This window comes from Sesamum indicum, linkage group LG4 (genome assembly GCF_000512975.1).
Source record: "Sesamum indicum cultivar Zhongzhi No. 13 linkage group LG4, S_indicum_v1.0, whole genome shotgun sequence".
Lineage (NCBI taxonomy): Eukaryota > Viridiplantae > Streptophyta > Magnoliopsida > Lamiales > Pedaliaceae > Sesamum > Sesamum indicum.
Window position 1 is genome coordinate 752,116 of NC_026148.1, and position 12,154 is coordinate 764,269.

The 12,154-nt window shown below is 36.1% G+C and overlaps 2 protein-coding genes across 2 annotated transcripts; one reads left to right on the top strand and one right to left on the bottom strand.

Annotated features, from left to right (window-relative positions):
* LOC105159721 (serine/threonine-protein kinase Nek6-like) lies at window positions 1,411–6,061 on the top strand. The gene is made up of 14 exons (XM_011076897.2): window positions 1,411–1,668; window positions 1,756–1,880; window positions 2,317–2,383; window positions 3,009–3,074; window positions 3,207–3,253; window positions 3,498–3,543; window positions 3,633–3,713; window positions 3,796–3,838; window positions 3,926–3,975; window positions 4,133–4,214; window positions 4,297–4,346; window positions 4,444–4,517; window positions 4,619–4,670; window positions 4,749–6,061. The coding sequence occupies exons 2-14, from the start codon at window positions 1,762–1,764 to the stop codon at window positions 5,904–5,906; spliced, it is 1,935 nt and encodes a 644-aa protein (XP_011075199.1). The 5' UTR covers window positions 1,411–1,668; window positions 1,756–1,761; the 3' UTR covers window positions 5,907–6,061.
* Window positions 7,214–11,244, bottom strand: LOC105159722 (carboxyl-terminal-processing peptidase 3, chloroplastic). The gene is made up of 12 exons (XM_011076898.2): window positions 10,733–11,244; window positions 10,576–10,657; window positions 10,185–10,315; window positions 9,965–10,051; window positions 9,760–9,838; window positions 9,441–9,529; window positions 9,290–9,322; window positions 9,075–9,194; window positions 8,843–8,929; window positions 8,589–8,738; window positions 8,394–8,501; window positions 7,214–8,303 (listed from the first exon to the last, which is right to left on the bottom strand). Exons 1-12 carry the CDS (start codon window positions 11,075–11,077, stop codon window positions 8,058–8,060), a joined length of 1,557 nt encoding a protein of 518 aa, XP_011075200.1. The 5' UTR covers window positions 11,078–11,244; the 3' UTR covers window positions 7,214–8,057.

The window sequence follows — 12,154 nt, forward strand, 5'->3', positions numbered from 1 at the left end:
CTTCAAATCATATGATAGAGAAAATAACTGCTACAAGAATTCCTTTCTTTCTTTTTTTTTTCCCCCCAAATATAATTACGTAATTGCATCAATATTTCAATAAATCGTGATAACATGCACACATCTAATTGAATTTGAACATATAATATAACCAACTTATTCATAAGACCTCATTCTAAATCAGTACGTTCCTTTAGAACTTTTCTCTTCACCTCGACTCAGTTACAATAAATATAAATAAAAAAAGCGGAAATTTTCGGGGCTCAGAAAATTCCAAAAGACTGCAAAAGCGTCAATTGCATTTAGTGGGATGGAGAAATGAGGTAGTTAAGGAGTGTAGTCAACAATACGTGCATCTAATTTCAATAATTCCGGCATAGAATTATCCCTAATTAAATATGTGGTCCTTCACAAATTGCATTTATCCGTACACATCAAGAATGCATAATTTGGGAATATATATATTCACATCCTTTAACTTTTAATATTATGGGCAGTAATGGTGGGGTTTGCTTCATTGCCCCTTATCACCCTTTTGATAAACTATAATACTCGCATCTACTTTTGCATCAATCGTCAAGAAAAATTTGTAATTATATCAAATTTTAGAAAATTTTATTGTAATTTTTTATATTTATTTCTATAAAGTGCATGATAATCTACAATGTATTTTATTACTACACACAATTAGATTTATGTATCGTTGTTGTTGTTCAAGATTTCAAAGATCCTAACAAACTACTGGGGTTTGGCCACCTTTGCAATAGGTTTGGCATCCCCACTTCACGAACCTAATTGGGTAAAAATCTTCTGGCAATCAAAATCAAGATGCCATGATGGCATAATTTGAGAATCAGATAAGAAGTGCCTGAATTTGGCTGATGTCTGAAATTGAGGAAACTTTTAGGTGAGGAGAGGACTGAGGGTGGTAGTGGTGGCTTCATTATCATTGTTCTAAAATGGTTCTCTAAATACAACAAAAGTTGATTCTAGCAGACCAAATTTCTTACAAGTACGAATGATGAACAAAGAAATTTGGACAGAACTATTATTTTGCCAAGGTTAATAAATAAACACTCATTTTATTGCATACTTATGAAGCTGTTTGTTTTTGCTTTTTAAAAATTGTGATTCGCGTGTAATTTATAGAAAGTAATTAATCACATAATAAATGAATTACGGATGTATGTGATTGATTTGATTGGAGTAAATCTGTCTAAGAATTTTCTTTGCTTTCCTACTCTGACCCCTCAAAACTCGGTTGTCTTCTTTTGTTCTTTAATTAACCAGGTGGATTAGCTTTGTCCATAACTATAGTAGAATTTGTTGGTTAAGCATTGGGGTTGTAGTGCCAAATTCTTTAATTACTATATAATTATGCTTCTAATTCTCTGCCTGACTGTGTCTCCTCCCCAGGACAACACCACCCCCACCCCCCACACACTCTACGCTGGTGTCATAACTGTGCAATAAAGAACTTCACAACTTCAGTTTCGATTTTTGAAGGCGTCTGAGAGAGCCATAATTACTCTCAGTGAATTCAAGAACTGAGCTTTGAAAGGGTCATCCGCTTGACTCTGCTGTATATACCTCAAGATTTGCTTTTTCTTGGTCTTGTGGAGTCTGTGCTCCTGCAAAATTCCAAGTTTCTGGTGAAATTGGAGCTGGGTGAGTTCTATATGTTATTAATCTTTACTTAAGATTGAATCTTTAGCTCAAAATAGGATGACCCATGTGAAGATTTTGGGTTTGAAGGGGTTGATGGAGACAGAAAATGGTGATTCTAAGTCCAAGATGGAAGATTATGCAGTGATAGAGCAGATTGGTAGAGGTGGTTTTGGAGCTACGTTTCTTGTGCTCCATAAACCTCAGAATAAGAAGTAAGAATTTCTAGTTCAAGCTTTCTTGACGGCTTTGCATGCATAAAAATTGTAGAATTTGAATTTTGAATTGTAATTTACTTTTTACTTGGGGTTTGCGTTTGGCTCTGTTGCTTGTGTGTGAGAGTTTTAGGAGCTTAGTCATGCTATAGGTGTATTTACAGGGTAGTGGAATTCAGCTGAAGGGCTGCTTGTATAACTTTGAAAATTCTCTCAACTGTATTCCTCTTGTGGGATGATATTTTCTGGGCATCTGAGTACATCAGAAACTGAACTCATGCATATATTAAAGAAATGGTATGGAATCATCTTTAGCTGGTGAATTGTTAATGAGCTCGATTTCATGAACTAGATGAAATGCTGAAAAGCATTGTTTCTTTACCGGTATATGAACTCTGAGTGGAGATTCAGTATTAGTTTCTGTCATCTCTTGCAGGTATGTGCTGAAGAAAATTCGTCTCTCTAAGCAGACAGAGAAGTTCAGGCGCACAGCGTACCAGGAGGTTAGTTTAAAGACTTATGTTGTAGGGTGTCGGGGGAAAAAAGTTATTGGATGTGCTTTAGAAATTATAGCAAATCATACTCTATCTTGTTCTGTTCTCTATCCACTTTTCATGATTGGCAACTCTGATCACCGTTTGTGTATTTATATTGCAAGTCTTACTAACATAAAGTTGTTATAACGACTGTTTGGAGTTAGTTCTATGAGCACAAAAGTCCTTATGCTAAGTTATTTTCCAACACTCGCAAGGACTCTTTTCATAGTTGTTCCTCGGTGAAAGGAAAGAAAAACGCCACTGCAGTTACTGCAATAACAAGTCTGCTCATTGAGAATAATTTTTTTTTCAATCTTTGTACATAGAGAAGAGATTCATAGTCTTTGACATGGACCAAAGTCATTATTCTCCCAATAATATTTCTTGCTTAATATCCAACTTTTAGTAAGCTGCATACCATTTTTTATTTCGAAAATCAATTAGTCATGTATCTTGGTGAAATTCTTCTTTAGCTTTGAGTTCTGGCTCCAGCAGTAATGTTTCAAGACTAGATAGGAGGGAGACCTAGAAGAAATAATTCGTTTGTCATTGTTCTTCAACATTGTATAATGTGTGCCTATCTTTGTTGCAGATGAATTTAATTGCAAAACTGCGGCATCCATACATTCTTGAATATAAAGATGTTTGGGTGGATAAGGTATTCTGTTGTTTATTAGTCTTGATTTCTTGGTCGAAAGCTACTCCTGTAGCTTTTAGGTTGTATAAATGTCTGATATAGGTGGCCTGAAACTGATGCTAAAGAAATCCTCTCATTTTCATTATTCTGCAGGGAAGCTGTATATGCATCGTGACCGACTATTGTGAAGTTGGAAATATGTAAGTTAAGCTGAACTCGAACTCAGTCATATGCAAATAGTAACTGGACAAGCTTCTACATTATATATGTATTTTATTGTCCAATATACTGGGGGATGTCCTATAATTTCTATCATCAAGTCGAAAATTTTATCTTCCTTATGGACGAAGGGGAGAGGAAAAGAGAAGTCTGGAAGTAAACAAGCTTTAGGAAAAGTTGAATCTTGCTGAATATTCCATTTATCTTCTTATTTTCAATATGTAGATCCGAGATTATGAGGAAGACGAGAGGAGGATATTTCCCAGAGGAGGTAATCTCATAGATATTAGTATAAAACCCTTTCTTATCTGCGCATGGCTAATTCACATCGAGTGTTAAATGTTCTTGCCTGTGCCCCAGAAAATGTGCAGATGGCTGACTCAGTTGCTATTAGCTATTGACTATCTTCATTCCAATCGTGTCCTTCACAGGGATATCAAGGTTTGATCTACAGTCATCATGTAATGAACTTGCTGTATATATAATTTAATTGTTTGATAACAAACCCCTTTCTTATTTCCAGTTATCTAACATATTCCTCACAAAGGAAAATGACGTCCATCTTGGTAAGAAGGCCAAAAGCAAGTCCTTACAACAACTTATATTAATTCGTCATATTTTTCTTCAGTTTGCTCACTACATCTAATTTACAGGTGATTTTGGATTAGCAAAGCTTCTCAATGAGGAAGGTCGTGCATCGTCGGTATGGTTATATAATGATTTGAGCTTTTACATTTTACCACTGCATTATATTAAAGACGTATGTTGATAATGTCATAACTCGAGGTTCGTGTCTTAATGATACTCTCACCCTAATATTTCCACAAATATTAGTCAATAACTTCTCCGCCTCAAACTAGGTTGTCGGCACCCCAAACTACATGTGTCCGGAGCTTCTTGCAGATACTCCATACGGCTATAAATCAGACATATGGTCACTAGGTGATGATTTAAATCTTATGAATCTGTAAGTTGATACTTTTCATGTTCTCGTTTCTGAAAGTACCTTGTTTCCTATTTCTAGGTTGCTGTATATTTGAGATTGCTGCACACCACCAAGCATTTAGAGCGCCTGTAAGTTCAACCATTTGTTTTACATATAGATTTGATGATTTTTGAATTATTCGCCTTCTCGTTACTATACTAAAGTTAGAAGATTTGAACAAAATAGGATATGGCTGGACTTATCAACAAGATAAACAGATCTTTGATCTCCCCACTGCCGATTGTATACTCTTCCACCCTGTAAGTCTTGTCTACATTCCTTATGGATTAGCAGTGAAAATTTCTGTTTATTTCATTGCAGAAATTACAAAATTACGTATAATGATTTTAATAATCTCCAGAAAACAGATCATGAAGAGCATGCTAAGGAAGAGCCCAGAACACAGACCGACTGTAAGTTCATACTTCTTCACCCTTTTTTACTCACGCAACAAACTTTGTCGTTGATATATATAGATATGCACATGATAGGCTGCCGAGCTATTACGACACCCACATTTGCAACCATTCCTCCTCCGGTGTCACAACCCGTCCACTGTGTTTCTCCCTGTGAAGTCTCCCTCTCCCAAGACCACAAATGAGAGAACAAGAAAACCGTCACCTGGAACTTCTGGAGGCAGTAAAGACTCTAAAGAAAGAGAGCTGAAACTGAAACAGAGGGATTTGCTTCCGCTGTTTGAGGAAAATACTGATGCGCCATATCCAAGTTTGTTGGACGATGACATCTCAATAGAAGAGCAACTCGAGACTAAGAGGGTTGATCCCACGAGCTATTTGGGAGAAATTTCTCATGACAGTGAAGATTCAAAGAGTGGGGACACAAGTGAGACAACTGCTTGCAATGGAGATGATCGGGAGAATTACGATTCTTCATCACCTAAAGAAAGCCTCAACACGATGGATGCTTCGACTCTACCTCTAAATGCACTACCTGAAGAACAAGACAAGTACTCTTCCAAGCTCGTCGCAAAGTCAGAGAAATCCGACCTGGAGAGTGATAATACAGTGGATAAAGAGCCTCTGTGCACTTCCTGTGTCGCTGAGGAAACAGAAATAAAGTCAAAGGATACTGCTCATCAGACTTGCAGCAAAACAGGCACACCTGGTACAACTAGTAGCAGCAACTTTTTGTCTCTTTTTGATGCAAACGTCACATTGACCAATGACAAGGTAAGATCCGAAGTTGATGCAGAACCAAGAAGCTCATTGAGTGTGGAGGAAAATTCTGGTGAATGTTCAGGATTGGCACCTGATGCTGAAGATCCCAAAAATTGCCCAGACAAGGATACAGTGAAAATCAAAGAGGAGGTTGCAAGTGAGCCAATGCAGGCTGAGAAAGAAGAAACTCAACTAATGAATCAAGCTATCACCAACAATCTGTCGTTAAACACAGAAGCTGCAGCTGACAGTGATGAGAACAAAGGTGAGCCGGAAATTCCAGGAGGACAGAGAGCCGACGCATTAGAGTCCTTGCTTGAATTATGTGCAAGACTGCTGAAACAGGACAAATATGATGAGCTCTCTGGTGTGCTGAAACCGTTCGGTGACGACACTGTCTCTTCCAGAGAAACAGCAATATGGCTGACAAAAAGCTTAATGAATGCACAGAAGTTTGCTAAAGAATCCTAGTTTTAAGCATTGGACATGATCAGGGACCTTCATATCTAGTAATTTATTGTAACGATTTGTTGAGCTTGGATGTATAAATTGTTTGTCCAAAGAGTAAATGTTTGATTGGAGTTTGAGGATTGCATTTATCAAAAATCATGTCCGAATGTTTTTTCTTCCCTCCCTTTCTTCCTCTGTCGAAGGCAGCTTTTGATGAAAAACATCAACAGTAATGTGCAACAGGCTCAAGTAACCACCTGTCAACTTCTGAAATAATTGATGTTAGCTAGGTTGTGAAGGATCAACATAAATGAATTTTTCGAAATAAAATATTGACATCATCATCATAAATTAAAAAGAAAAAAAGTGATTTGAGGGCTCACCTGTTTATGATATTGTGAAGACAAGAAAAAGGACACAAGTCCCATCATGACACATGCAAGGTATCTCCAGCTTCCATCCCCCTCACCATTTTCACACCTACAATTTCTTAGCTATTTTAATCCAGACTAATTCTTTCACACACACACACACACACACACACATATATCTAGAAAACTAATATATTTTCAGAATAATATGTAAATCAACAAAAGTAATAAATATGTTCAATTATATTGACACCTCCTTCTAAGGTTAGCTCCTACCTTTTGTAACTTTAAAACTACACCCCAGAGGGGTGTTAGTGTAATTTTTTCATAAAGTATTTGTATAAGTTATGTTTTTGAAAAGATCTAGTTGTAATTACAGTTATAATTTTAAGGGGTGTATTTATAATTTTGAAAAAATATGAATTATTTGTATATTTGACCTAACCTCATGTAATATCAATGTAATTTACTCTAATAAATATAACTTGTTTTTTCTTTTTTTCATTTTTGCTGCATAATAATATTTTATTCCAGTATTAGTACCTACACCTAAATATTTTCACCTACACATAATTAAAAGAATACCTAAGGATTAATGTTACCACAAAAACTTTTGAAGCAATATTTGTCAAATTTCAACATGAGTGAGATGCATAACCTACCTTATCTCACATTTGTGGATCCCATGAACCTTCACACCAAAGGCAATGAATATGGTAGCAAACAAATGAAATGAATTTTGATTAAGACATTTAGACCACTACTACTATATCATTCATATATATAAATTCACACATTTTTCCACACTATTTCACATCTCAAATCCCTTCAAAACATTCATTATAAATTCCTATATATCAACCCTACCAAATTATTAAGTTACATTTTGTTTTGATTTTTTCAACATGTCACAATTTGGCAAGTTTACCACCTACATTTACATTTTTTTGGCCATGATGATTGTACTTTTGTCTACGGTCACCGCGCAAGATGGTGCAATGGCGCCTTTGCCGGCGATGGATGCAGGAAATGCCTTCCGACTATCAATTTCTGATACGCTTATCTTTTCGCCGATTTTATTTTCTTTTATTGCTATTTTGTTTTCTCAATGAATTCGGAGTTTTGTGCATTGAGTCATGAGTTTACTATGCATATGCATATAGTATATACGTTTGGCTATTGCTTTGTTGGTGTGATGGAGTGATTGTCAGTCGTTTATTATGTCTTTCTTATACGTGTATATATATTGTCGAAATATTGTACTGATGCGATATGATGCATGACTAATAAGAAGGTTATGGATTTCGATGTTTTGTAATATACTAGTAAAATATAGTAAATGATATCGATATTGAAACTGTCAATGTGGAAAACATTATCAATTAGTTAGTTCAAGCAAAAAGGTCAACATTTCCTACAATCTTAATTAGATGTCCGGATGTTTGTCAACTTATATTTATGTTGGTTAAAGAGGTATTTACCATTTTATTTATTAGAAAATATTAGAATAAGCTAACATATGATAAACTAACTGAAGAGACATCAGTCTGTTATTCAAGTACTGATGATAACCTTTCATAAAGAAACATCATATGCTGTCCATTACATCAAAGAGATGATTTTCTGACAAGCCCTTTGGTTAACTTACTAAGGCCAATATGTCCGGATACTGTTTACAATAAGTTTTGCTATCAGGCTAACATCACATATTCACAAACTTATCTACAAGCTGCTTTTAACTTATGCTATCTTCAAGGTTAATCAAGCTGAAACCGAGCTTGGTTTACCTCATAATCACTTATCAAGAAGCTGAGCCTTTGGATTCTTGAACATCAAGCTGATGCTCGGCGACCAGGATACAAGAATCGGTCTCTAGGGAAGAATCTGAGTTCCCGTTCTTGAATGAGTCTTTTGGTGAATTCAGAAAGTCAGTTGTGCATTGTACGTCTGGTGTTATGCCAACCTGGTCGATGTCGTGAAGTGCTGGCGACAAATACTTGGCAACTGTAACGAAAAGGGCCGATCCATCGTGTAGCTCCGTCACGCTCTGCAGTAAAAAAATTTAAACTAAGAAGTTTTCTTGGTGCTTTTAGAGGAGTAGCAAATGATCTTCATGTAAAAATGATGTTGCAAAAACCTGTATTTTCCCTTTCCCAAAAGTTCGATGCCCCACCAGGATTGCTCGGCCGTTGTCGTGGAGTGCGCCTGCAAGAATCTCGCTTGCACTTGCACTCCCTTCGTTCACCTGTTTCAGAAGAAAAAAGAACAGTTATAGATACTGTTTCAAGAATGAAATCTAAGAAAAGAAAACAATGATTTAAGTCAAAATTACAAGGACGACTAGTGGATCGTGTGTTATAGCATGCCCGTCGATCATACTGATAGGTATCATATTGCCATCTCTGTCAATAGTGTTCACTAGAGTCTCTGTCCCGTCTAGCCAAATCTGAGCAACGTCGAGTCCTGCTTTTACCAAACCGCCCTGGAGATAGTGATAAGGAGGAATGAGCATTACTGAAATCAAAATGCTTAACAAAAAGGAAAACAAGAAAAATTACGTTTCAAACAGAAGAAACAAAATCTTACCGGATTGTTTCTGAGATCCAATATGTATGATTGGACACCTTGACTCTCCATCTCATGGACCGTGTTTTCCATCTCCACGGCAGCAGTCTGTCATATTTAGGGCAAAGTTAATTCTTCTTGAATCACTATTTACCGATTGATAATATTCAGAAAAAAAGTCTACAGTTGATAATCTTTCTCAATCTCATGTGGAGAAAAGATAGCTTAAGAAAACTTCATACGTAGAAAGTACCTGAGAAAAGGTTGACAACTTTACATATCCGGTCTTTGAAAGATGCCCGTCAGGCGCTTTGTGAGGAATGATGGCACTAGATATGGGCGAAAGCTTAATAACTTCACGAGGTATTTTAACCTTCAGAAAATTAGATTTTTCAACAAATGAGCTATAGTTGACGGCATACCAACATTGACATCTTAATGTATCAATCAGAATTACTAGATCTATACCTCTCTGATACACGAACTTCCCGAATCATTAACCTGGATAATACAATAAAACAAAGTTAAACAATCAGAGATTCAGAATAGCATCGATTTTCAAAATTTTTCATCTCAAAGTACGATATGATCCCATGCAAGAAAAGCGTGCAATGCTCACACTGTGGACTTTTACTGTAACAGTTGTTCCAACACGTCCCCTGAGCTTTTGGGCAGCTGCTTCACTTGCAACTCCATCGAGTCTTTCGCCTGATGGTCTCAAGAAAAAGATGATTGCTTTACAAAGTAGAGGATAATATTAAAGAACATAAGGAAATAAAAATATAACAAGTTATACCAATACTGCCTATTTCAACATATTGCGGAAGAAAGTGTCAATCAATCATTTTTAGGTTCAAGTTTGATCCAATGCTAAGTGTTGAACTTCTTTTCTCCTCAATCTGCGTATTGACAACATCAGAAGTTTAGCAGGTAAGTACCATTTATTTCCATTAGCTCGTCTCCTTCGTGTATACCAGCACGTGCAGCTGGGCTGTTCTCGATGCATGATAACACAACCTGAAACGAAATAAACAGAGGCTTAGAGCAATAAAATATGCATGAGCATTGGCAGTGTCTAAGAATCAACTGATTGATTGTCAAGTGTCTAAGAATCAACTGATTGATTATCAAGTGTCTACGCACCAGGTGCCCAGTCTTTGGTTCAACGTTGATGAATAAGCCAACGCCCTGCAAGTTTCCATCGCTTCCTATTCTAAAACTTTGATATTCCTGCACATAACAATAAGTAGCCATCAGACCTCAGCCTGCAATCATGTGCTATAGCTCAAATCTCAAAAGAATCAGTTCAATAGATAACAATGCGTGGACGATAAGAAAACTTGTCCAAAAAAACATGTAATACCTTCGGACTGATTATGCGCGTAAAAGGATCTCCAAGAGTGGAAAGCATCCCCTTGATTTTGTTGTATGCTGCATCTTCTGATCTCAGTGGAAACATCTCCACCATTGTCTGCTGCAGTTTCAAGTCCCAATCTGTAAATAGGTCCCTTCAAATCAGCATATCCTTACAACAATGATTCTAATCCATTTGCTTTTCGAGTAAACATACAACAAAAATCTCTGAGTCTTCACCTGTTCAAGACAAATTAACTCAAACAGGAGCATACATAGAGTGTAACTGAAAACATAGTATTGATCATAGTTTCAAGTCATGATTCAAGACCACAAACTTTAAACCTCATTTTCTCTTCCTATCACCATAAATTGTAAAAGGGGCTTTTTTCTCTTCTTACCCTGATGATTGAAAGTTGGATCTATGAAAGTCTCTCTAATCAATCCCCATGCCTCCACTAGAGTTCTTTGAACAGTATTCACCTGCCAAAAACAATCTCAACTAAACTGTAATAACATGAACTAAAACCGCAAAATGCCATGAAAAAACATGATCACCTCACGCGTGTGAGAAACAGGGAAAGCGACAGTGAGAGACTCTGCGAAAGCCGGCGAATCACAACACAAAGACACGGCAGCAGCAAAACCAAGCACTACTCGACCAACACTTTTAACTAAATCTCCATTCAGAGCTAATAAAAATTCACTCTTGGCTTCTGAGACGACCCTTTTCTGGTCCAAACACCCAACAATCTTCAGCCCCAAATCCCTCTTCCTCCAGGTGTTTGATCTCGATAAAGGGCAAGAAAACAACAGTCTGGATGTGGGTTTTGAGGAAAACTTGGAGACCCGAGATAGTGCTGACAGAGTATTACAATCAAGATTCGACCTCACGGCCTCCATGGAGATTGTGCGTCTCTTGGAACAACGTTTCTGGGTCTGTGTATCTATAAAAAAAATAAGAAAATTGGAGAATGAGGAGTGATGATGGCCCACATGAATCTTTAGCTCTGTGGTGGCTAAGTCTGTTGCGTGTTTCAGAGTATCTTGGTGGAGAACTGAGAAAAGAATCCTGGAACTCTTGACAGTTGCTACAACTGGACCAATGTCTGAAGACCCTTTTCTAGATTTTTATTCTAAAGTTTAATATAATTACGGTTGAATATAAGTACAAATTTCTTATTATTATTTAAAAAATTATAAAAAAATTTTTAGTTATTGATAAAATTATAAGATTTTTAAATAGAGAGTTAAAATTGTTTATTTTGTTTTTATTATATTTTTTATTTTTAAAAAACTAGACAAGGCAAATAAAAATATTTGAAGCAAATTATATTAATCGAAAAATCAAATAGGACGTGATGAGTATTTTAAAAAAAATTAAAATAAAAATTATATATAATAAATATATATATGATGAAAGTGGGGTGGGTAGGCCATCACACAACAATTTCTAATCAAGTTCCCATATAGATAAGTAAATACATATATATAGCTCCAATTAATTATACTTACCTCAAATTTCAAAATAATTCAATTAACACAAGGAGCTGCTCAACCCTCTATTTTGTCGTCGCGTTCTATAATAAAATACTTGTGTTAGAAATAGTGGTTCAATTAATACAATCGGATCCATATACATGTATCCACTTGTTTATATGTGAACTTGATTAGAAATTATTGTGTATTTAACTGGATTACATTGTTGTCATGTGAAATAGTGGTTATATGCTTTGTCTATGGTAGAGTGTGATACATAAAGTGAATAATTGTGATATACTTTGATTTGATCCTTGAATAAAGATGAACGATAGAGTTGTTGTAAATGATTGTGACACGTTTTTATTAGATGATTGACTGGAATCAAATTGTAAAGTTGTCATCGTGCAAATGATACACTGAGATGAGTGTCGAACGGAGTGGAAAGATGGAATTGATAAAACATGAATGAATATTGAGATAAAAAGATTTACCTAACCT